A 27,495-nucleotide genomic window follows, 5' to 3' on the forward strand; every position below is an offset into this window, starting at 1 on the left:
AGCCATATTTTAACTCCACAACGGAGGATATCTGATCGACAACATATCTCATTTGGCTTTTTATCAAAGAGAAGTCATTCAAAGAACATCTCTGATAACTCCATAAAAAGACTATATTTTAGGTCTTTTTACTTAAGTTATTGATTGTCTAAAAGCCATTGACATAACATTTTAGCCGTATAGAGTTGTATTTAGGACATATTTTCATGTGGTGGATAATTTTGCCAAGGAAACATTTATTTAATTAAACTGATGCTACTGATGAGAAAGGTTGTTTGTTGATTATGATGATGCAGGAAATAACTGAGGAAAAATTTATTTTCTAGGAAAAATTAATTTGATAGGGCCAATGGAACATATAAGACGAAGACAGTGAAGAACAAATTTTCCTTGTCGAGGCAACGAAAATCTTGTAAGTCTGACACGAATCTGACGAACTGATGATGTCACCTTCCAACTACCTGATTGATCTCACATGCAAGAAATCCCCCCAAAAGTCTGACAACAACCATTCGCCTTTCCATTTATAGTTGGACAAGAAAAAACGGTTATTTAATAAGCATTTAATGATGTAAAACCCTAGGAAAATTCCATTTATAAATACCCAGTCATAGCTGCCAAAAAGAAGAGAGAGGGGGAGAATCATACTGAGAAAATTCCCCAGGTTTGGGAAAAGGCGATCGCAGCATCCTTTTTTCCACCGCCCCCACTCGTCCGTCCATGGAGCCCTCCATAGCCAGGCTTCGTCGGGGCGGTGGCCAGACCCTCGAGAGAGGCTGGTGTCCTGGAGCAGTCATGGTGGTGGTTTGATGTCATGACAGAGCTCTGTTCTGGGAGTTTTTTTTCCTCTTGTTCTTCATGTTTTATTTTTCTAAGGGCTTGTACTTAATGAATATTTTTGGGATGATGTTAACCATACCATAAACTGTTTTATTTGGTGTTGGGAATGCTTGGATGATATTTTATTTTATCGTTAATGAATGATTAAGTATGTTTTTGTTAAGCGTTGTTTTGTTCACTATTTTAACCTTTTGCCTTGACATTGTAAGAGCTTCGAGAGATTGCTTGGTGCCTAGGCGAAATATTTCTAGACCTTGTAAGAGCTTTTGAGAGATTGCCGTTTGTCTAGATATCGATTCTTAGATTTGAGAGAATTAAGATAGATCTACGTGAACAATGGAATGGACCCGGATGGTGATGTTCTAACTTGTCTACCTTAGAGATAAGGAGAGGGTTTCAATCGACTAAAAGGGATAGACACTTGAGTAGGATAGACAACGACTATAGTTCACGCTGAGAGGTATTGCCACAATAACACTTTGACAAACAAAGGGATTTAGCTCACGCCGAGTAGTATTACCATAGCAACCATCTAAGAATACTCAGTAATCCTGTAGGGCAGCCTAAGCATAGCATACCAAATCATTCTTAGCATGAAATAACTTCTCGTCATTGAAAAACCAACCTAAGTGCCCTGTTAGAAGTCTGGTTGTGTGAGGTTTCCAGTTTATTTATAGAGTTTTGATAACTTTAACCTTGACAACTTTTATTTATTTATCTTTGCCTATTTTTCTTGCCTCAATAACACTTTTCTACTCACTTCACTTTACAATTTTTCTGTATATTTTCCTTGTTTATATAATTTGACTTAGATACCTAGGATTAGTTAGTGACACTTATTCCTAGCTGTAACAATCTTTTAAAAGCCTTCCAATCATTGTGGAGACAATACTCACTCACTACTATATTACTTGCATCGATTGTGTATACTTGCACATATTTGCTTGCCTTAGCATATGCATTTACAAGCGATCAAGTTTTTAGCGCCGTTGTCGGGGATTGGCAATTGGTTTTTTAAAATTTTTTTATAGCATTATCTTATTTCTTTATTATTGAATTTTTTATTTTATTTTTATGGATTTATTCGCTATTTTTGTTTACCCTTTTCAGGTGTTGTCTGGTTACATAACTTGTAAAAGTCCCAATGAACCATTATCTCATTTTGAACCTGAGATTGAAAAAAAATTCTATTAAAGAAATTATATTCAAGGAGCTCAAAAAGCTATATAAGAAGTTCAAAATGAAGTGGAGGAACCTGAAGAATTAAAGGTTACGACAAATTAAAATGTGAAGAATATTGCAAGACCACGAACTATTGGAGATCACTTAGCTCCCACCTTGGATAACCTTAAGCCTGCTATTGTAGCTCCCAAGATTCAGGCAGACCACTTCTAGCTCAAACCGATTATGTTTGACATGTTGGACTTGATTGGACAGTTTGGTGGTGCTCCACATGAGGATGCAAGGCAACATGTTAGAGCATTTTTGGAGGTATGTGACTCCTTTCGACAGCAAGGTGTGCATGAAGATGTGCTTAAATTGAAGTTATTTCCATATTCTTTGAAAGATCATGCCATGACATGGCTTAATGGACTACCTTCTGGCTCGATAAGGTATTGGGTAGATTTGTGCAAACAATTTTTGCTTTGGCATAATCCACCCAATATGAACAGCCATATGAGGAATGCCATAGCATCTTTTTGCCAAGATGATGAAGAGTCTATGTATGAGTGCTGGGACCGATACAAAAGTTTGCTTGGTAAGTGCACCAATCATGGATTCCACGAATGGGCTCAAGTTGTGATGTTCTACAATGGAGTCAACGCACCCACTCGGATGATGTTGGATGCCTCGACGAATGGTACTCTGCTTGACAAATCACCCAAGGAAGCCTTTGATATCCTTGATAGGATAGCCGATAACGATTATCAATTCTCATCTACGAGGCTAGGAACTAGAAGGAAAGTATCTGGGGCATTTGAACTTGATGATAAGGATTCAGTGGCTGCCCAACTTTCTGCCATAACAAATATGTTGAAATTTTACTGCATTCCAGCGAAGTGAAAGAAGTCAAGATAACCAACTCAACACGCAATTTTTTCCACGGCAACCATCATGAAAGTGAATGCCCAGAAAACCAGGAGTCCGTCAATTTCGTGGGCAGATTTAATAGAAGCAACAACAACCCTTACTCTAATACATACAATCTTGGATGGCGACAACATCAAAATTTTTGGTGGGGTAATCAAAGGACCAACAACAACCATTCATGCAACCTTAATATGCCAAAATAAAGTATTTCTAAACCTACAATTTTTCAGCATCAGCAGATGCCCTGGCAAAATATTAACAAGAGTTCAGCATCTTTCCCAAATTCTAATTCCCTCGAAGCGTCACTGCAGGATTTTATGGCATCGACAAAAGATTTCACGACTTCAACTAAGGCCTTGCTACACGAATACTCTTCAACAATTAAAAGACAAGGCATACTGTTACAAATTCAGACAACTTTATTACAAAGTCATAGCTCATCTTTGAGAGTATTGGATACCCAAGTGAGCAAATTGCCGCGGCGTTACATGCTTGCCTACAAGGAAGCCTCCATAGTGATACTGAGGTCACTAAGCCTCAAAAAAATTAGCAATGCAATGCGGTTACACTGAGAAGTAGTACCCAGCTCAATGAAGAAGATAAGTTTGGGGGGAAGAATCAAGAACATTTTCGTCGCGGCACTATACCAGAAGAATCTGAAGGTCAAGCTGAACTTGTTGTACAAGAAGAATTACCTATGCGGAAGGAAAAGGACGAGGGTTTAACAAGTCATCTTACTGATGGTGGACAATTTATTGTCACGGTAAAAGTTTTACCCCCACCTGCAACATATGAAGTTAGCCCCCCTCCACCCTTCCCTCAACGATTTAAGAAGCCTAACAAAGAGATCCTATTGCACTATGATTCAGCTTCTTACGGAGAGCACTTTAGAGGAGAGAGGACTACTGCAAAGGTCCTACAATTCAGATGTGAAAGACATGAAATGCCAAGGAAAAATATTTTGAAGGTGGAAATGTTATATATGTGGGGTATTTTAGTCTATATTGGTGCTCCGATTGAACGAGACAAAACAACCATATCAATTAAGGATGTTTAGAGTTTGCATCCCTTCAATTCTATTTATGTTATTTTGGTCATGGCAAAATTTTTTTGTGTTCCTGTTTTTCTTTGCTTTATTTCTTTATTTACTTTTAATATTAGTTTTTTTATAGGAACAGGCTCTCAAGCATGTGGACAAGAGTAAAGCCCCTATGGATACTGCACCCACTTAGAAAGAATACTCAATTGGTGTTCGCACAAACGATGACATTACTGATGATGTCCACCCATCTGCACAAATGCCAAGGTGACTTGCAACACTTCTGATCAAACATCACCTGAAAATGACAAACAATCACGTTTGAACTTCTCCACATGATGAATCTGCACAAAACAACCCTACCACCATCAAAGTAGATGTTAGTCAAGGTATCTTGCATTACATTTCATCGTTAGTTTAGTCTTCATGCATTGAGGAAAATGCATCTCTCAAGTTGTTGGAAAAAGTTGTTGATGCCCAATGATGAATGCAAATTTTATTGCCTAGGCCAGAATTATTTTTTATGACAGTTGAAGGCTAGAACCGACCTTAGGACTTGATTATTTGTGGCACTTTGAACACGATTTTTTGTTTTCTCTACTTAAGGTGCTTAGAAAATTTTTAGGAAATAACTTTTTGCTCGTCGTGATATTTAATTTTTGAAAGGCTACATTAAACTCCTTAATGTTTTGAATTATGTTGAATTACAAATAAATGTCTCGGCAAAACTGTAGAGGGACACTCCTCTATTCGATGGCATGACCTGGAAAAATCCCTTAAATAAATGGTTGCCTCGGCATATGAGTGAATGAAAGCAGTCACGGGATGACTCTACCTAACTAGCTCAGGGGTGTAAGGTATGCTCCATTTCACTTAGAGTGTGGGATGGTAGGCGTGATAGGTTGAATCCCCTCGAAGAAGTGTTAAAAAAAACTCTACTTGACTAGCTCGGGGGTGGAAGGTATGCTCCCTTTCACCTAGAGTGTGGAATGGTAGTGTAAAAAAGAAGAAGAAAAAGTTGAAGTTACATGTTGGAAAAAATAGGAGTGAAACTATGCTTGACGAATAATTTGATTTTTTGGCAAAACATAAGCGCTTTCTTATGAGTTTTCTAACTATGTTAAAGCATATACTACTATACAATCACATACACAAACCGAAAAGAATCCTGAACTAGGAAGGAATTGACTTCTCGTACAGTCTACCAGTTGAGGCTAAACTTTTTGCTAAGGGTTGAAATTTTACACCACATGATTGTCCTAATTTTTTGCTTTGTCATGGCGACTTATTTCTCAACTACTTATTATTCATTGCTTGAGTACAAGTAATAGCTTAAGTTTGGGGGTGTGATAACTCTATAAAAAGACTATATTTTAGGTCTTTTACTTAAGTTGTTGATTGTCTAAAAGCCATTGACATAGCATTTTAGCCACATATAGTTGCATTTAGGATATATTTTCATGTGGTGGATAAGTTTTGCTAAGGCAACATTTATTTTATTAAACTGATGATGCTGATGAGAAAGGTTGTTTGTTGATTGTGATGATGCAGGAAATAACTGAGGAAAAATTTATTTTCCAGGAAAAATTAATTTGATAGGGCCAATGGAACACAGAAGACGAAGACAGTGAGGAACAAATATTCCTTGTCGAGGCAACGAAAATCTTGCAAGTCTGACACGAATCTGATGAACTGCTGACGTCACCTGCTAGCTGCCTAATTGACCTCACATGCAAGAAATCCCCCAAAAGTCTGACAACAGCCAGTCACCTTTCCATTTATAGCTAGACAAGAAAAAACTGTTATTTAATGATGTAAAACCCTAGGAAAATTCCCTTTATAAATACCCAATCACAGCCGCCAAAAAGAAGAGAGAGGGGGGAGAATCATACTGAGAAAATTCCCCATGTTTGGTAAAAAGCAGTCGCAACATCCTTTTTTCCACTGCCCCTACTCGTCCGTCCTTGGTGCCCTCCATAGCCAGGTTTCGTCGGGGTGGCGGCCAGACCCTCGAGAGAGACTGGTGCACTGGAGCAGTCATGGTGGTGGTCTGATGTCACGACAGAGCTCTGTTCTGGGAGTCTTTCTTCCTCTTGTTCTTCATATTTTATTTTTCTAAGGGCTTGTACTTAATGAATATTTTTAGGATGATGTTAACCACACCATAAACTGTTTTATTTGGTGTTGGGAATGCTTGGATGATATTTTATTTTATCGTTAATGAATGATTAAGTATGTTTTTGTTAAGTGTTATTTTATTCACTGTTTTAACCTTTTGTCTTGACACTGTAAGAGCTTCGAGAGATTGCCTGGTGCCTAGGCGAAATATTTCTAGACCTTGTAAGAGCTTCGAGAGATTGTCATTTGTCTAGATTTTGATTCTTAGATTCGATAGAATTAAGATAGATCTACGTGAACAATGGAATGGATCCAGGATGGTGATGTTCTAACTTGTCTACCTTAGAGATAAGGAGAGGGTTTCAATCGACTAAAAGGGATAGACGCTTGAGTAGGATAGACAACGACTATAGTTCACGCTGAGAGGTATTGCCACAACAAACAGTCTGACAAACTAAGGGTTGTAGCTCAAACCGAGTAGTATTGCCATAGCAACCATCTAAGAATACTCAAAATCCTGTCGGACAGCCTAAGCATAGCATACAAAATCATTCTTAGCATGAAATAACTTTTCGCCATAGCAAAACCAACCTAAGTGCCTCGTTAGAAGTCTGATTGTGTGAGGTTTCCAGTTTAATTATAGAGTTTTGATAACTTTAACCTTGACAACTTTTGTTTATTTATCTTTGCATATTTTTTTGCCTCGACAACACTTTTCTGCTACTTCACTTTACAATTTTTCTGCATATTTTCCTTGTTTATATAATTTGACTTAGATATTTATGATTAGTTAGTGACACCTATTCCTAGTTGTAACAATCTTTTAAAAGTGTTCCAATCCCTGTGGAGACGATACTCACTCACTACTATATTACTTGCATCGATTGTGTATACTTGCACATATTTGCTTGCCTTAGTATATGCATTTACAAGCGATCAATCTCACATGGATTTCCCATGAAGGGGAGTCATCCAAAGAACTATGACCGACTTAAAATGAGAAGGGGAGTCATATAACTTGACTTTCCTGCAAAGGTAAGTCATCCAGGACCAACTAAATTTTAGCTTAACTCAACGGCAAGGAGCCATCTTCTAGTCAAATCTTTTTGAAGTCAATCTCAACTCCACGATGGAGGATATTGGGTTCGAAAACCAATCCAGAATCGACTTCAACCTAGCTTAACTTAGCGATGAGGATCTAGTTTACAGTCAAAGTTTTTAGGCCAAGTCTCAACTTCACGACGGAGGATTCTTGACCCAGAAAGGCATCCAGAACCAGATGCGTTTAGGCTTAACTCAACGGTGAGAGTCATCTTCCAGTCACATCTTCTAAAATAAGATTTCAACTCCACGATAGAGGATATCCAGCTTCAAGAGTAGTCATTTACAACTTCGACTCAATTTTCAACTTCGCGATGAAGGATATTGCGTTCGAAGAAATCACAATTCAACCAAATGTTTGATCTGATTCTTGGAGAAAAGTTGAACATCCTAAGAGCAAGCTTGCCTTTAGAATCCTTTTAATTTAAGAAACGAACAAAAAATTTATCCTTTTATCTTTTCCCTATTGTCGTTACTCGACAATGGACAAAGAGGGGCAGTAGTAGACACCCATCTTCGTACGAGGCCTTGAGGGTTTTTATTACATTATATATATTATATAGTATATATGATAATATATATAGTTTTCAAAAATATATATAATATATAGTTTTTGAAAATATATAATATAGTTTTTGAAACATATTATATAGTTTTGAAATCATATAATATATATAGGTTTTGAAAATGTATATAATATATATAATTTTTGAAAACATATTATATAGTTTTTAAAAGTATAATATATATTATAATGTTTTATAATTTTATTATTATTTTCTTTTTTATTTTTATTTTTATTTACTTTTCATTTTTATTTTATTTTATTTTTATTTACTTTTTATTTTTATTTTAGTTCCAATAAATGTCAATATCCAAGTCCTGTTTATCCATCAAGGGTATGGGGCTCGATGATGAATAAACTTGTCTAACCCAGCAAGTAAATCCAGTTGGAGCCCAACAGAGAAAGCTAATTTTTTGCTGGGGTTTCAAGCACAAACATCAGTGTCGCACACATATCAGCGGTCAGATAATGGAAAGCATCAAGGGCCCAGATTACAAAAAAGCTTACGATTTTAAACCATAAAATCTTTCATGTATGATGTGCAACTGAGCAGGGGCCGTTAGATCTAGCCCTTTTAATCTAAAGGTCTTAAATCGAACCAAGAAAGCCAAAGGTCATCCAACCAACCATCGAACCGTGCGTGAAGAACACACACTTAAAATATTTGGAAACAAGGAAAATAAAGTTCGAATCAACCCCAAAAAATGGGAGATCTTGTAAGAGTTAACCCAAACAGGAACAAGTAAGAAATATCGAGCAACAACCAAAACGAAAGTGGAAATAAGAACCAAAACAACAAACCATATCCTATTTTTAAATGAAATCAAAATCGATAAAGGCAACATGCTTGTAAGACTTGAATCAAAGGGGAAACAACCCCAAACAAATACCATCAATTTTGGGATAGTTCGTCGCCGATTCAAGGAAAGAAACTCACCTCGAGGGGCTATAAAAATCTGCAAAATGAAACAAAGGGGAGGAGTTTTTGAAACACCAAAAAACCAAAAAAAAATAATCAAGAGAAATAGAAGACCATTTCACTTTCAGTTTTTGAGAAGGTGGAGGGTCCTCGTCGAGATGTTCATTGGAGTACAAACGATCGCTTGAATCTCAAACACCACCATCAAGAAAGGAACCCCATTAAGTATTCTAATAATCAAAAAAGATAATTAACTCAGGTTGAATTTAAAATTTTTATTTAAATTTATTAATTTTCACAATTAAGACAATCGAGTAATCGTGTAGTACCGAAAAGGCAATTTAGTGGTGCTTATCCTTCCCCGATTGTAATCGACTCCCAAATCTGACAATTATATATGGTAAGGCACAGATCTGTTAAATGGGTAAAATCGAGATTTTTGATCCACCTGACGACTCCATCACAATTCCAAGTCAAAGCGTGAATTCGGGGCCACCCAAAGGGCCGTTCCGACACGGTCCTATGTTCACCACTACGATTATGAGTATATCTACTCATCCTACTTACAACATAGATAATATCTAAGTGAGTTTCGTTCATTAAGAACATAAGATTGTCGATAATTTTAGCATACTCTTGTTGGGAAACACTAATTCTTTTATTTTTAAGGAGTTGTATACTAAATTCATAAAGAGTTCTTATACGGGTGACATCAAAACTGTCAAATTTCTTTAACACCTTCTCGATATAGTTTTGATTTAAAGAAAATCCCTTATCACTTTTAGTAACCTTAAATTCAAAGATTACATCAACCTCTCATAAGTTTGTCATCTCAAATTTAATGGACATGAACCTTTTTTGTTAATGCATTTAATGTTAGTACTGAATAACAACATGTAATCAACATACATGTTTATGATGACACAATCAGTTCCAAATATTTTTGAATAAATGCATGCATCCGCTCTATTAGCAATAATATCAAACTTCAAAATGGTTTTGTGAAATTTCTCGTACCATTTACTTTGGAACTTGTTTCAGGCCATGAAGTGACATTTAAGTCTACACACTTTCCTTCCGATACATTACTTAAAAACCTGGTGGTTGCTCTATATAGATCTACATTAAAAAATGCAATCTTTACATCCATCTGATGTACACACAACTTATGCCTATATGATATCATAAACAAGGAACGAATCCTAGAGATTTTCTTGATATAAGAGTACATATCAAAGACGTCTATATCGAATTTCTGATTAAATTCTTTGAATGTTGGTTTTGCATTATATCTTTGGATTGGCCTATTGGCTAAGTTTATTTCTGAAACCACTTAGAGTTGATCGATCTAAACCCTCTAGGAAATCTACCAACTCCCATGTTGATTAGACATCATAGACTCTAGCTCTTCATTTATTGTGGTTCTCAAGAAACTAATGTTAATAGAACTTATAACTTCATCATACGACTTTGGATCTCATTTAATAGGAAAGGTCGAGATATATGAATAAAAATAGTGTATACATCGCTTAATTCAGAAATAAAGAAAGTTAGTAAATCTGGACCAAAGGTAGCTACTATTTGTCTTTTACTTCTTCTAGGCTCAATTTCTATCTCTAGAGTATCCTTTAAAGGAATAGAAAAAGATGAGGCACGATTTTATTGATATCAACACCTAATCTAGATCCTTTAAATGAAAGATATTTTCAAAAAACACATCCCTAGATTCCTAAATAGAAAATCATGTAAATACATGAACCTTTATGCAACACTGTTTGAAGCATACCCGATAACATTGCACCAACGTTTTTGGGACAGATGGTGGACTTCTTAAAGTCATACAAACCTACCTTTTCTAGAAAACCTACACTTTCAGGTACTACAAATTAGGTGCATAACCTTTCCACAACTCGTATCTGGTACAGTATAATTTCTTATGAGGTACTCAATTTAATATGTGATTTGCAGATAGAATAGCTTCCTCTCACATGTTATCAAATAACCCATAACTTAAGAGTAAAGAGTTAATCATTTCTTCTAAGGTTTTGTTTGTCCTATAAACTATCACATTCTATTGAGAAAAGTAGGGAGCGAGGTTTCATGAGTAATGTCATTCTTTTCACACACCTCTTTAAGAAAGTTATATTTGTATTCACCACTTCTATCAGACCTAAACCACTTTATTCTCCTATCAAGATGATTTTCAACTTCTTCCTTATAAATAAGAAATAAGTTATTAGATTCATCCTTAGTTTTAAGGAGGTATACCTTTTTATATCTTGAAAATTCATCTACAAAGGTTATATAGTAGTGTTTATGTCCTTTAGTTTAAGAGTTTTTAAAGTATGTTATATCAATGTCAATAAGTTGTAATAGTTTAGTTTTTCTACTAGTAACAGTTTTGAAAGGAGGTCTAACATGCTTGGCTTATACACAAATTTTACATTTTATAAAGATGTTCTTGTCTAGATTTTGAAGTAGATTCATTTTAATGAGTTTCTTAAGAGATTGAATATTCACATGTTCTAATCTAGCATAACACATATTAAGAGTCTAAAAAATATAAGAAAAAGTGGTGGTTTTACTTTCATTACACTGGGTTTCAATTATAAATAAACCTTCGTTCAATTAACCTATCCCTACATAATCACCATTTTGGGAAAGTATGAGTTTATATGTTTCGAAAAATAGTTTAATGCTTGCCTTATTTATTAACCCACCCCTAATAAAATTTCTATATAGGTAAGGTACATACAAACATTATTTAAAGCTAAGGTTTTATCAAAAATAAGCTTAAGTAAAACCTTCCCTTTGCCTAGTACTTTAGAGCTGCTAGAGTTCTCTATATACACTTGTTCACCATTCTTCATATCCTCAAACTTGGCATTGTTCTCCACCAGATTGACTTCAGAAATGATCGTTGCTATGACATCATTAGAGTTCTCAATAATGTTCAGTTTGGTTTATTCTTATTATGGCGGTCCATTCATTGTTGAAACTAGTAAGCTTTATGTTCAGTCCATCTGTATATATAGTAGTTGAAGAGTTTTAGTGGATCCTTTTCTATCATGGGCTTCTTAAGGTTGATGGCTTTCCAGGCTTTAATATTCTTCTATTGGCCACCTCGTCTCTTGGGCTTATTAAACCTTGACCCTGAGGCCGACCCAGATTCAACCAGATTATCCTTAAAAGAAAGATTACTAGAAGAAGTAAACTTATCCTTGATTCAGTTGGCTTCCTATATCTTTATATGGCCTACTAGTTATTCGATTGTAAACACCATATTATTGTGCTTTAAGGAGTTGTAGTAGTTGAACCAAGACTTGGGCGGCTTTTTGATGAGGACATTCGCTTGTAGGACTTCGCACATCTTCATTCCCTTAGGTAGGATGACATAAACTAGCTTCTCATTGTCATGGACTTGGTCTATGATCGGCTTGTCATCAGACATTTAGAACTTGAGCCATTCGCCCACCGCATATTCTTTTATCCCAACATCGTCAGCTTCTTTATTCTTCTCCAATGTGTCCCAAATTGCCTCAACACTTTTCTTCTTTATAAACATGACAAAAAGTTTGTTTGACATGTTACTTAAGAGGAAAGCACAAACTATCTTATTATCATTCTTGTACTTCTACAAGGAAGCCTAAGAAGGAACACCAGCAGTAATGGTTAGAAGAACTTCACTGGAAGGAATGAGAGTCGAGTCACCTCTAACAACATTGAATGCGACATCTAAAGAAGACAAAGTAGGTTGGGGTATTGGCTTTAGCAACACATCATACAGGTCAAGTTGTTCTAAAAAAATATTATTCTCTAATACCACCTTCGTTAATTTTTCCATCTAGAGCATCAAGCTTAGACAAATAAGAGGAACAATACTTGCCATGGTGTTCAACATTTTGCAGCTAAAATTCATTTCTAAATTATTGGAAATAGAATATGTAAAATGAAATCGTTAGCACTGACTAGAAATAATAACAAAATTAAATAATAAATCGAACAATCGTGACATGGTATAAGCCACTGCCTTAGAAACAAATTTTGTCTCAATATGTGTAATCTCTATAGGCAGTCGTCCCCCGAGGTTAGCACGACTCTCTGAAAAATTCATACACCTGATTTTTCAGAGTGTATAATAGTGGAATTGCTCTTCTCATTGGAAAATTGAAAGAGTTAAAGAGAAAGAAGAAATGTTTGTGATTATTAAATGATGAAATAAGAGAAAAACCTCTCTATTTATAGGCTTACACAAGGGGTAAAAACATAAAAACTAAATCAATAATAAATCATTGATTTAATTTCGAGAATTAAATGTTGTAAATATTTTGTTATAGTTGGATGAAGATGGACTTAAAACTGCCTATGTTCATTCACAAATATAGTTGTTGAGACAACTATTAAATCAGCTGGAATCAAGCTCCAAAAATTATGATTTTGTCTGCTATAATAAACATTAAAACCTAGCCCCAAAATCATATAAGTTTGTTATGTGAAAGTTAAAAATAAGAATTAACAGCTAGCATAGCTATTAAAATACAACAAATTAGTTTTCAGATTTCCAACAATCAGACAAATAATTTCAGTAATTAATTTAACGATTTTAAAATTTATTTTGTTTATAAATATGTTTTAAAAATTCTCATTTCAGTTTTAGTTTCAAAAAATTCTTACGTATTTTCTTTAAAAAGATAGAATGAGCACAGATGTGTCAAAGACACATATTACCGTGACCACGAACTGTACCGAGCCGATCGACAGTGATGGTGACACACGAATACGAGGGAGACATCTATCCACATTCAACAATGGAGGGAAAATGTTCCCTTTTAAATACCTTTCCAAAGGTATTTTTCTTTCCAATGTGGGATAAGTGCCCTTAACTTATAGGTGCAACCAACAATAGACAAGAAAGAAAGTGGGCGTACTGGAGTGGTTATCGGGCATGACTAAAAATCATGTGGGCTTTGCCCACGTAGATTCGAATCCTACCATTAACGATATTTTCTTGTTTACTTCACCCAAGATTTTTTATCGGATTGTCATCTATGCGAACTAATGTTTGTTGATGCAAATTGTTACTTCCTTGGAATTTCAAAACCCCGAATATGCGACCTTAGAAGCTTTCTTAGTGATTGCGACTAAGTAAGCTTGAAAATAGCCTAAGAAAAGATGTTTTGATTCCAGAAGAAGTAGAGAAAACTTCGAAAGGAAAATTACTAACACAAAGAGAATAAGAGAAACTTGAGAGAATGCTATATGATTTCTCAAATGAAAAGGTGAGTACAAATTAAGAAGGGAGACCTTTATTTATAATGAAAGTCCCCTACAATGAATGACTAAGATTAAAGTACATCGACAGTCTAGATCAAATTATATTTATACAATCCCCAATCTAAGGGAATCATATCTATAAGATCTTTTCATTTAATGAAACTATATCTAGCTAAAGAAAACATGCACATTAGATAGAAGATTACAAATATTATGGAAACAATCAAGAGGATTGAGCATTAACCAAGTGATCTATTTGCCATAATCTTGTAAGGTTATTCATCTCCATGGAATGGGATAGTCTGGATGGGTTTGGAAAGGTCCAGCACGCCACTAAGGTACTCTTGGACTGTTTGGCTTGTGTTTGGATCGGTCATGGGCTTGTGGCCCGTATTATTCTCCCCCATTGAATATGGTGATGCCCAAGTCACTCGACTGGAATGGTACTGGTCTATCTCAGATCTGAATTGCTAAAGTCCCTTGGCATGTTCCCAACTATCCTCATGGTCGAGAAGTCCCTTCCACAAATCAAAATACTAATGCCTTGGACAATGCCTTGGTCTTCGAATAACTTTATCTACATGGATCTCTCAAACCTTGTTCTCATAAAAGATATTCACTTCGATTGGCACTCAGTGTGACTTGCCATGACACGAATCCTCTTCATCATGGTGGTATGGTTTGAGAAAAGTTACATGGAGCACTGGATGTAACTCCAATTTATAGGCCATAATGTCTACTCTTTTCATAACTCAGAATAGACCTTCAAATCTTCGCACTAGCCCTTTGTGCACCATTGGGTTTCATAAGATCCAATCAATTTGGAAAAGACTAGATCACCAACCTGGAAATTCGTGTCCTTCCTCTTTAGATCGACCCACTTCTTGGTCAGTTTCCTCACCATGTGTATATAAGCTTGGGCCAAGTCATGATTCTCTTCCCACTCCTTGGTAAACTTGTGTGTCGTTAGATTCGGCTCCTCATACTTCGTAAAAATTGTATTGGGTGTTAATGGTTGTTGCTTGATCACGATCTAGAAAGGACTTTAGTTTGCGCCTCCTAAGTTACAAGTTGAAAGAAAACTGAGCCACATCCAAAAACTTTGTCTGATCATGTTGCATGGCACTCACATAGTGCCTTAAGTAGATCTTCAATAAAACATTTACTCATTTAGTTTTTTTCATCAATTTGTGGATGAACACTAATGGAAAAGTTCAAGTTGGATCACATCAACTTGGCTAGCTCAGTCCAAAATCTCCTAGTGAATCGTGTGTCCCTTTAACTAATGATGCTCTTCGCACTCTCTAATACTTCACCACGTGCTTGAGGAAAAATTGAGCAAGCTCATCGGCTGGACACACCTTGGACGCCAGAATGAATGTCCCATACTTTGAAAACCTATCAACCACAACCATTATGACTCTTATATGCTCTAAGCCAGCTACAATGCATTGACGAGACCTCTAACAAACTCACATAATCTATCAGGATAAAATTAAAGAATCTTATTACCATATCTATTGAATCGGGTGACTTATGATAAACATAATGACCCTATATTTGACACCATTAGTTAAAGTTATTACAAATATTCATCAACGAATGAGGAAGGGATCATGTCCACTGTCTGCTCCTTCACCCTCACATTACCTATGATGTCTTCACCTCTATCATTAAAAAACAGTACTCAACGATCATTCTTTTTCTCTAAATCAAAAAAAAAAGATAAATTGTTAATGATCGATGAGATAAATTTATTCTATTAATATTTATAAATGTATATAATGTACATAAGTAAAAGAAATCAACAAATAAGACAAATAAATTTAAGGTTTTTTTATGCTATGATGATAAATATAAGTTTAATAACAAGCGAGGCGGCGTAACCCGTATTAAGATCCTTTGGTCTATTTTATATGAATATCCATATCATTATTGTTAACTTGAAAATTACAAAAAACAATACTTTTAAAAGAAAAAAGCTTTAGGGGCACTCGCAATGGCCTACCTAAATTAGATACTTCTAAGAATTAAGGCAATTTGTGGACTTTTTTATCCTATTTCCTTTAAACATAATATTCTATTGTTTTATCCCAAACTATTTTTTTAATTACGAACCTAATCCAAGTTGGAATTGCACTAACCGTTAGATGAACATCAAAGGGCTTTGATATACCGTTTTTACTAACTTTTTGTAGTAAAGAGAAGGATAAATTATGTGTTTAGTACCTAAATTATTAGTTTTTGGTCCTATTTAGTACATAAACTTTCAATTTTTTCAAAACCATACTTAACGTTTAGTTTTTATTTCATTTTAGTATCCCGCTGTTAAAAACATAATGGATAGACTCGTCGACCACCACGTCTATAGTCATCGATCATCCCATCCGACAGTCAATAAAGCCCAAACTTTCCAACCTACACCTTTTCAACCCCTTAAACGTGATTATGGCCTCCGTTTCACCGGAAAATGCCTCAATCTCTCCAAATTGACGATGACTCAATTCCTATTGTGAGAATTGAAAAGCACTTAATATCTTCATATAACATTCTTGATTTTTTGAAAACTTGGATTGGCAATCGACCTTTCCTTTAAAAATCTTGACACTTTCTTTCAAAAAGTCGACATTGGTTTGAATGTTGTTCAGATTTACTATTAGGAGGAAGAATCAGTTGGTCATAATTTGACTTCCTATGATCAAACTTAGTGGCGGTCCGCTAAGGTGAATTAAGATCGGATTCGATTCTCATTAAGACATTATATAACCGAGTTGGGCTTTTCATGCTTAAAGTTGTATTGGTGCTAACTGTGATAGTCGTTGTTAGTCTAGCAAAGATTGAATTTCATAGATAGACTTGAGAATATTGATTGACTAGAGAAAAAAGAAGTTATATGGGTTGGGCTTTGAAGACTGTAACCAGTATGTATCCTGAAGTAAAATCAACGATCAATTGGAATTGAGGCAAAATGAAACTTGAGGCTACTTTTATCTTATTGATTTCTTTTCAAAAACTTACTTTTGTTTACTTTCATATTTTTTTATTTTCAAACCTTTTTTCCTTCTATTTTTCGTTAAATCCATATCAAAACAATTTAGAATTAGAAACTCCAAAGTCTCTGCAAATTGGCCTTATTTCTCTTTACTACTTTAATATTCATTCATTTTGAAAAGTAAGAATATTTTATTTGACATTTACGACGCGTGACGTATTCGCAAGATAAGTTCTTACAAAGATTTACAATATCTGGGACATACTCAGTTTCTCTAAACATATACACTCTTTTACTAGGTTAGTCAATAAATTCTAGGATATTTTAATTTTTAGTCTTATGCCTCATATGAGTACTTCAGACGATGATAGTTAATTATGTTTGCTTAATATTTATAAATATATATAATTTATCCATGTCAAAGAAATCAACAACAAATGATACAAATAAATTTTAGGTTTTGTTTATGCTAGTATGGTAAATTTAAGTTTATAACAATCGAGGCCACGTAATTAGGGATGTCAATTTAACCCAAAATCGATGGGTTTCGACCTAACTCGTTTTGATAGGGTCGATTTTTTAAAAAAGAATTTTAGGTTTGGGTTCGGGGTTGGATCGATTCGGGTTCAAATAGAGGTTAAAAAACTCTGATCATACCCGACCTGACCCGTTGATTATAATGTAATTTATTTAAAAAATTATTATTTTAATTAAGTCTTTTTTTATAATAGATCAGGTCGGATCGGATTTATTCTCTAAAAATTCAGATCAAGTTGAAGCCATATGGAAAATATATTTTACAGGTCGGGTCGGATCGAATGGAGAATATATAATTTTACAGGTCGGGTCGGATTAGATGAAGAATATATAATTTTCAGGTCGGGTCAAATTTGGATCAATGATACATAATTTTGGTCTAATTGACAAAAACCCGAATTTATCCCGATCCCTTACCATCCCTGGGCGTAACCCGGATTAAGATCCCTGAGTTGGACAATCGGGTTCGGCCCCACTTAAATGAATATTCATAGCATTAAATTGAAAGGATTGTTAAGTTGAAAATTATAAAAAATATTTTTAATAGAAAAAGCTTTGGGGACACTCCAATGGCCTACCTAAAGTAGATACTTCTAAGAAATGAGGCAATTTGTGGACTTCTTTTTATTCCTTTTCTCTCTAAACATAATATTCTATTGTTTTATCAAAAGCTTTTTTATGGTAAACTACACCAGGGGTCCCTTATTTTTTTTCGTTCGATTTTAGTAACGGATTAAAAAAAAGAATGTTTTGATCCTTTACATTATTGCTCCGCTCAGTTTTAGTCATTCGAACATTATCTATCATTAACTCATTAATAAAAGTTTGAGTTGACAATTAAAAAGTAAAAAAATGTATTTTCTTCTTCCTCCACTTCTTTATAGTATACGATTATGAGCTACCATGAAATTAAAAATAAACAGACCGATAATATAAAAGATCAAAATCGTTCTTTTTTTAATTTTTTTACTAAAACGGATGAACAAGAAATGTAAGAGACACCTCTATAGTTTCTCTTTTTATATTGTGAACCTAATCCAAGTTGGAATTTTACTAACTGTTAGATGGACATCAAGGGCTTCCACACGTCTTTTTACTGATTTTTATAATAAAGGGAAACGGTTGACTTGAAGCAGAGTTGATGTCAAAAAGTCATCACATGGAACAAATGCCTAGGTTACTACGTCGTTGTTGCTCTGCTGCTTCCACCAGCATTCCAAGAACCTTCTTTTTATTATTATTAATATTACAATCTTTCCATGTATTTAAACTCCCTCGCAACCTCGTTTCAAGACCATGACATGTTCCCAACCTAAACCCATTTTTCTCTCTTATGTTTCTTCAGTTATGATCCGTTAGTTTTGTTTGTTCATCTTTTTGGTCCTCAAATCTCTGAGAGTTCAGCTGGACGATGGCGGGTAAACGGCTTCTTAGTGAATCTTGTTCAGACACAGAAGAGCCAAACGAGAAACGGATGAGACCTAAACCTTCTTTTGCTTCGTAAAGTTTCAAATTTGTCTTCAATAAATGCTCAATTTGTTTTTTTTTGTTATTTATTTCTTTGTTCAATTCCAAATATATAGCAAGTGGGCAAGCTGTTATGGTGAATTGCTTGTATACATCTCCTCTTTCATCATACTAATCTTATTTCTCTGCCTATTAATAGAGTAATTGGGCAAGCTGTTATGGTGAATTGCTTGTATACAACCTTGGAGCCTGTCCTTAGAAGAGTGGTATGCAGAAACTGAACTTCATAAAATTAACATAATTCATTGTTTAGAATTATCATTTTATGCAATATAAATCAATCTTAAATTTAAGAGAAAATAATCTCAGTGACCAAAAATCCTAAATAATATATTATTCTCAACTATCGCAACGCGAAATGAAAAATCGTAACGCGATTTTGAACTATCGCAACGCGAAATGCAACGCGAATTTACGATAGTGGAGATCGCAATGCGAATTAGAGATCGCATTGCGATTTTGTTGGTCATTTTCGCAAATCCAAAAAAAATTGGTCAAAATCGTATATTATCTTTGATTTTTGGTCACACAGTACCTCAACTTGTTTTTTTGTTACATAAAAGGTAAAAAAAACATGTTTCACATTCATGCATAAAAAGTAGCAATATTTTGTTTCATTTTCTGATAAAAGTACCCTTATCAATGCGTTTTCAGGTGACGGAAGAAGTGGAGCGCAGTCTTCGACACCGGCTCCGTTCCTTCAGCCGGTCTCCGTCACTCCGAATTGAAGCAGCAGAACCATCAACCCTTAAACTGATCTTCGCTAAAGGCCTTTCCTTACCCATCTTCACCGGAAGCAAGATCATGGATAAAGAAAGCAAGCAGCTTCAAGTGGCTTTGGTAGATACTAGAGGTGACCAAATAGCTCCGGTGCTTCTCCCGAACCCGATTAAGGTAGATATAGTCGTTCTCGACGGAGACTTTCCGTCGGAGGAAGGTGACAATTGGACTAGTGAAGAATTCAACAGAAACATCGTGCGGGAGAGAACTGGGAAACGACCTTTGCTTACCGGAGAGTCAGCAGTGACGGTGAGGGATGGAAGTGCTTCAATAGGAGATATCGAATTTACCGATAACTCGAGCTGGATTCGGAGTCGGAAATTCAGAATCGGAGCAAAAGTAGCACAAGGGAGTTTCCAAGGTGTTCGCATCCGTGAAGCCATGACTGAAGCTTTTGCTGTCAAAGACCATCGCGGTGAATGTAAGTGTTCATTCTTCTATTTACTCAATTATTGTTATTCTAAATAATAATCCTTTTTAATTATGGTAATATTTGTTTTAATTAGCCTTGTGTAATTGGACATTTCTTAAATCAAGATGTCAAGTAGCTTAAGATCCTGAAGTTGAATATAGAAGCTATCTTAATTTTTAATCACCAACAAGACTTATGGAAATGATTATCTAATAATTTTTTTCGTAAAAGTGTTTTTGTTTATATTTCCTACTTATATGGCTAGCTGTTGTACTTTGCATCTTGCCCTTTGCTAGGATTAAGATATCTATAATATATTATCAATTTGTTGTATAGAAATCTTTTTATTTTGTAAAAAAAAAACTATTTATTTAATAGAATTTGTGATCAATCCCTACCTAACTAAACAATTTTTTTAGCAATAACTATGCAAAAGAAGTTATATTTTTCATATGTCCATCATCGAATATGCAAATTTTCTTTTATGTAGTGTGAAACTCTGGGTCCATGGGCATCAAATCATTGAGATAAGGGCATTTTCTTTTCACGCTTAATTAAAACCATTCAAGTCGTTTTCAGTCAACAAAGGACTGCACTATCTCTGCCTTTTCGTCTCAAATATCAAATATTATTTTTATGCTGCCTTTAAGCATTCTAGTTTTTTGGAATAATATAATACGATTTCATTGTTGAGAATTTGTCCCTTTTTTTATTTGTTTTGAAGTGTACAAGAAACATCATCCACCAATGTTGGGAGATGAAGTTTGGCGCCTAGAAAAGATTGGAAAGGATGGAGCATTCCACAAAAAGCTTTCCTTTGAGGGACTTCACACTGTCCAGGACTTCTTGAAACTGTCCGTCGTCGATCCGGCCAAGCTTCGAAAGGTCAGCATCTGCAATCGGATTTAGGGTTTATTTTCCCCTCTAAAAACAAAACTTAAATAAATCGTTTCCCAATGATGTTGAATAGATTTTAGGGCCAGGAATGTCCGAGAAAATGTGGGATGTGACAATCAAGCACGCCAAAACATGTGTTATGGGCAACAAATACTATGTTTCTCGAGGCCCCAATTACGTGATTTTCTTGAACCCCATTTGCCAACTCATGAAAGCAGAGATTAATGGGACTGCATATCCTATACAAAGCCTAACCAGTTTTAACAGAGTATGTTTTATTTATTCCATCCTAAAATTATTTTCACGGCCGCATGTGTTGCCTAATCGTATGTTCATACATGCTTATGTATGCCACTTGCAATTTGCAGGGATATCTTGAAAATTTGGTGAGACAAGCATATGTAAATTGGTCATCCTTGGAAGAAATAGAAGGAATTTCCAGTGAGATTGGCCTGCTCACACAAGGTAATTAATTCCTTTTCAGCCAGCTTTCATAACTTTAAACTTGAGATCCTATACTATTAAAGGGCTTTCAGTAACATTTATAAGATATTTTTTTGTATGCAGGTGAGGACATGTTAGATCAATATCACAGTCAACAAGATGTGATGGTGAGATCAATTCAACAAAATGTGTATTTGACTGAGGGATATATGCCAAATGGTAGCAATTGGCAAATAAGTCAAACTTATTTGAACACACATAATGAAAACGGGATCCGATTGAACATGCTGGAACCAAATTCGGATGACGATTTGACATCTCCAAAATCCTTCGTCACAGGAGGTTAATGGTGAATTAAACAAGTCCATCAATGTGATATTGTGACATATCACCTTCAGGTGACAACCGTTTAATCAATTATCCCTAATGTAGTTTGCCCTGCCCTCTTTTTTTGCAAGTATACTTGTTGTACATAAATAATCAATACAGAAAGGAAGAGGCATAGTGAAAACTATTTTTTTTCTCGTGCAAGGCATGAGATTATTGAATTCGATCCAGACTATCTAGAAGATCTAAGATGTCACATTGAAAGTTCAAGTGAAAAGCAATTAAATCAAATAAATTTATATATATATATATCTTCATAATAAATATATATTTTTTAGAATTTGAATCAAATTTAACGTGATAAAAATTAACTAAGAGATAATTGAAAAAGGTAATGATTAGAAGCTATTAATCAAGTTTCCCTATTAATCATGTATTTGTCCTAATAAATAGATGTTAGGAGTTATTGTTAAAAGTATGTTGTTTCTTCAAATCCTCATATATTCTTCTATTTTCTACGTTAATGAAAACTCTCTTATTCTTCTCGTGATTTTTCTCAAAAGGATTTTCCATGTAAAATTTTAAACGTTCTTTATTTTGTGATCGATTTAATTCATTAATAATATGCATTCATTATATAAAAAAATAGTTTCAAAGTGTATCGGGTTAGATCTGATCACGATAATGAATTCAATGAAATATGAAGACCTCGGTATATTAGACGAATGAATAAAACTATAAAGATCAAAAGGGCTATATCCCATATCTATTTACACTTATCAATTCATATTTTGTAGGATGGCTTCAAAATAAAATGCAACTACTTCTTTGTGGGCGAAATTGATGTAAATGTTTAAAGAAAATGCTGACCAGCAAGTTGCACCTGAAACTTCGTCTCTACTCACACAAGTTGGCATAAGGTTTGTCGCTTGAAGACTACGTGACTACATTCAATGCGATCGTCTGTGACTTGGAGATTATGGATGTGAAGTACGATCAACAAGACTTAGGATTGATTTTCCTATGTTCGTTGCCTCTTTCTTATTCATTCTTCAGAAATACCATCTTGTATAGTCATGAAACAGTTACTCTTGGAGAAGTGTATGATAACATGCACTCCTATGACAAGATAAAACATCTTGTAGCTGGATCAACGTCCTAAGCAACAGTGCATGAATCGACTAGTAACAAAGTTAGAAGGAAAAACATAACATAATTTCAACCGGAGTACCTCTCGGCCAGGATGCTGCACCAAGAAACCTCTTGGCCAAGAGCCATACCGCGGGGGAGGTCATTGGAACCGGAATACAGTACGACGCTTTCCAATTTTGCTCCTAACCAATGAGAACCTCCCAGCCCTAGGATAATAAAAATTAATGTTGATGGAGCTGTCGATCCTTTGTGTCGTTTGGCTGCTATTGGTGTCATTGCTCAGAAAGAGTTAGGAGCTATTCTAGGGGCATGGCTATGTCTTCACCTGGATGTGTGGAAGCAGGTCTCGCTGAGATTAATGCACTGATTGCAGGTTTATGACTAGCTAGGGATAATCATGGGCGTCATGTTATACTTGAGTCCGACACTATGGTGGTTGTCAATAAGTTACAGAGTATTGATGAGGATATCTCCACTCTGGGTTTTCATCTGTAGGAGGCTCGTGATATCTTAGGCAACAATTTGAGATTTATTGTTCAGTTTGTGTATATAACTTGTAATTCTTTTGCTCATAGTTTGGCATTACGAGCCTTACGTTCACGACATTCTATATTTTTTGATTTGGTTTGTCTCGAGATTATTGTTTCTGATGTATCAAATGATCTTTTACCAGGTTAATGCATTTCCTTTGGGTACTCTTTTCCCATTATAGGATTTAGAAGGGGATTTTAATGAGGCTGACTTAAAAAAAAAGACATGACCATGTTAAAATACTCAAATCGAGGTAAAACTTATAATTTTTGTAAGAATAAATGTCACATTAAATTAAAGTGTTAAAAGTTAAATAATAAAATCAAATTCTAGTACCTCGCGTAGCGGAGGAGTACAATGATAGAAAACTCCTAGTTGCAGGTGACGATAATTCTAAAGCAAAGAATGAATCATCAGCTTTAGATGTACTTATCATATGTGCCCCAATTAAGATTGGTTTACAACTTATCAAACTGTTTCAACATATGTTGTTTTGATGTGTAAAACGTCTCTTATAGAATTGCAGGGATAAATATAATCAAATTTAAGTTATTTGATGGTGTCGTCAAAACTCTTAGAGAAGTACAACATGTATCATATCCGAAAAGGAATTAATATATAAGTAGCATCTAAAGGTTGAGTTATAAAGGTCAACAAAAGTTCACTCATCATGATGAAAAAGAGAAAAGAAGATTAATATATTATATATTATATGAGGTTCCATGGTTGGAAGTGATGTTTCTATTGCATCTCTCGCTTTGACAGAAGAAAAAGTCATAAAACTTTGGCATATGTGCATGAGGCATATAAGTGAGAAAGAAATGACAAAGTTGAGTAGAAGAGGACTTCTTGACAGCCAAGGAATTTGTAAACTATATTTTTGTTTACACTGCATTTTTGGGAAGAAAAAATGGTATGGTTTATTAGGGTAATCCATAAAACAAAAGGCAATTTAGACTATACTCATTTGAACCAACTTACCTTAGTAGTTAAAAGAATCATTGTTGTTCTTAGAGGTCACGGGTTATAGCACCAGCGACTGCACATCGTGATTGAGAAAGTCAATTGTTCTTTTGAACCGTAAACATACAATGAAAGTTCATAGAGGTATTGAAAAATTTATTGGATGATTTTTTAATGTTTTTCTCCTAGATTTGACATGTGTTTATTAACTATATTGGTTACATACACTAAGTTTGGGCATGTACAAATCATATCATACATGAGTGATCTCATTGCACAAAAGTGTTGAACTTGTGACATGTAATTAGTGTCATCATTTGATTTGAAGATAAATTTGATGAAAGTCTGAAATGAGATAACAAAATAGTACTAATTGGTTTAGCATTCAACATATTAATTATGTCAAGAACTTTCTCAATGTACCCCATTTTGATTTAGGTGCAACTTATTTTCTCAATGTACCAAGTTTTATCAAGTTTTACCAAATTTCATGTATTATTCTTAAGAGATTCTATTTCCTTTTACATACCCACCGTTCACTTTCTTAAGTCTTCACCATTAACTACCTTAGAGTATATTGATGGTTTTTAGCTTGCATCTATATCCTCCAATATTTTCAATGCATAAGCAACTAGATTAGTCTCAACATAACTTTCTAACGTTTGATTTCCCTTTTAGGCCTTTTTTGAGTAGTATAATATTATAGTTCGGGTTATAATTGAGGTGTTTATGTTGGAGAAATCTATAGAAGAGGTATTTGTCTAATTTTTGGAGATGCCTCCGCTGAAGATCATGTACCAACCTGAATCTCCTCTTTTATTGTTGTATTTGATTTCTATTGATCTTTATTGGTAGTGTCTTTAAGAGTTGATTCATGTAACATAGTACTCTCATCGAAAACATCATCTATGTTAATCCCTATCTTTCTAATTTATAGACACCATAACTTATACCCTTTTACACTAGTTTTATATCCCCAAAAGACACATTTTATAGGTATTCTCTCTAGCTCTGCCTTATATATAAATGAGCGTAGGCAGAAAAACCAAAAATCTTCAAATTAAAGTGATATTCAGGTCTTCACGACCGTACCTCACATGGAGTCTTTTTCTTAATGGTAGTCAAGAAAGACTTTTCCATTAACAAACATGTTGAAGAATCGGGAAAAGTAAACGAAAGAACACAAGGATTTTAACGAGGTTTGACAATGTGCTTATGTCATCGGTGCCTAGGCGGCGCTAGAAATTTTATTCAATGTCTCATAGGTTTAGGTTACATCTCTATTTATAAGCCATACCTATCAAATCTCCACCTTGGCGAATATCTTGACCGTTGGAAACTTCAATGTGGGTTGGGTTACCTTACTTCTTTAACAACTCGAAATATTCAACAAGTCCAATCAATGCTTGAACTTGTCTATCGTAACTCGCTTGGTGAACATATCAGCGGCATTCTCATCAGTATGTACCTTCTGAAACAAAACCGCTCCAGATGCAACAAACTCTCTGATCTTGTGAAACCTTACATCAATATGTTTAATTCTAGCACGATACACTTGATTCTTAGCCAAGTGAATAGAACTTTGATTATCACAAAGCAACTGAACTCCACCTTGTTGAACACCCAACTCCTTCACTAAACCAGTAAGCCATAAAGCTTCTTTTGCAGCTTCAGCCGCTGCCATGTATTCAGCTTCAGTTGTAGATAGTGCCACAACAGATTGAACAGTAGACTTCCAACAAATAGGCCCTCCACCAAGAGTAAACATATACCCTGTTATAGATCTTCTATTATCCAAGTCACCTGCATAGTCTGAATCCACATATCCTACAACCAAAGGATTATCCGTTGACTACCAAAAAACAATTCCATGTCCCACAATACCCTTTAAATACCGAAAAATCCACTTGACTGCTTCCTAACGTTGTTTACCAGGTTTAGACATGTACTTACAACTTGGCTAACAACATGAGCTAAATCAGGACAAGTACATACCATTGCATACATCAAGCAGCCAACAGCATTAGAATACATAACCTTTACCATATCTTTAGCTTCCTTATCTGTCTTCGGGCACTGTTCTGATGAGAGCTTAAAGTGATTCGCTAATGGAGTGCTAACTGGTTTTGCGCTGCTCATCGCAAACCTTTCTAGCATTTTCTCAACATAACCCCGTTAAGATAGCCACAGTTTCCTTGAGTCTCTTTCCCTACAAATTTTCATTCCAAGAATTTTCTTTGTAGACCCTAAATCTTTCATATCAAATTCCTGACTCAATAAAGTTTTCAAACCAATAACATCATCCATGTTCTTCGCAGCAATCAACATATCATCAACATACAATAACAGAAAAATAAAAAACCATCATCAAGGCTCTTAACATAGACACAACAATCATACTCACATCGGTTGTAGCCAATCTTGATCATATAGGAGTCAAACCGTTTATACCACTGTCTCGGAGACTGTTTCAATCCGTAAAAAGTTTCTTCAATCTGCAAACTAAATGCTCATTTTCAGGTTGAGTGAAACCTTCAGGCTGCCGCATGTAGATCTTCTCCTCTAAATCACCATGCAAAAAAGCAATTTTAACATCCATCTGCTCTAAATGAAAATCCCAACTAGCCACCAATACAAGTACTGCTCGAATTGAAGTGTGCCTGACCACAGGAGAAAAAATTTCATCATAACTAACTCCTTTCTGCTGTGAAAAACCCTTTGCTACCAAGTGAGCCTTGAACTTCTCCCCCTCTTTTTCTGTTATTACTGGTTTCTTCTTATACACCCATTTGCAACCAATCAGCTTCTTACCCTCATGAAGGGGAACTAACTCCCATGTACGATTGTGATTCAAAGACTCCATCTCCTCAACCATGGCAGCCATCCACTTGTCGTTTTCCTGACTAGTAACGGCATCATGAAAAGTAATTGGATCATCACTGCTAACCGTAAGTGCAAAAGAGACCAAGTCTTCAAAACCCAATCT

The 27,495-nt window shown here is 35.1% G+C and overlaps 1 protein-coding gene across 2 annotated transcripts; it reads left to right on the top strand.

The window, feature by feature from the left end:
* The first annotated feature begins 13,552 nt into the window (after positions 1-13,552).
* LOC120178755 (protein SAR DEFICIENT 1-like) lies at positions 13,553-22,056 on the top strand. Of its 2 annotated transcripts, XM_039184553.1 has the most exons (8): positions 13,553-13,563; positions 18,876-18,976; positions 19,143-19,209; positions 19,658-20,204; positions 20,920-21,080; positions 21,166-21,360; positions 21,461-21,557; positions 21,660-21,934. In XM_039184553.1, the coding sequence occupies exons 2-8, from the start codon at positions 18,888-18,890 to the stop codon at positions 21,881-21,883; spliced, it is 1,380 nt and encodes a 459-aa protein (XP_039040484.1). In that variant the 5' UTR covers positions 13,553-13,563; positions 18,876-18,887; the 3' UTR covers positions 21,884-21,934. The 2 variants fall into 2 exon arrangements, with proteins under 2 accessions (XP_039040484.1, XP_039040483.1); XM_039184552.1 differs by lacking the exon at positions 13,553-13,563 and having other exon boundaries at positions 18,768-18,976; positions 21,660-22,056.
* Positions 22,057-27,495: the final 5,439 nt, after the last annotated feature.

This window comes from Hibiscus syriacus, unplaced genomic scaffold (genome assembly GCF_006381635.1).
Source record: "Hibiscus syriacus cultivar Baekdansim isolate YM2019G1 unplaced genomic scaffold, ASM638163v2 tig00112380_pilon, whole genome shotgun sequence".
NCBI classification, from domain to species: domain Eukaryota; kingdom Viridiplantae; phylum Streptophyta; class Magnoliopsida; order Malvales; family Malvaceae; genus Hibiscus; species Hibiscus syriacus.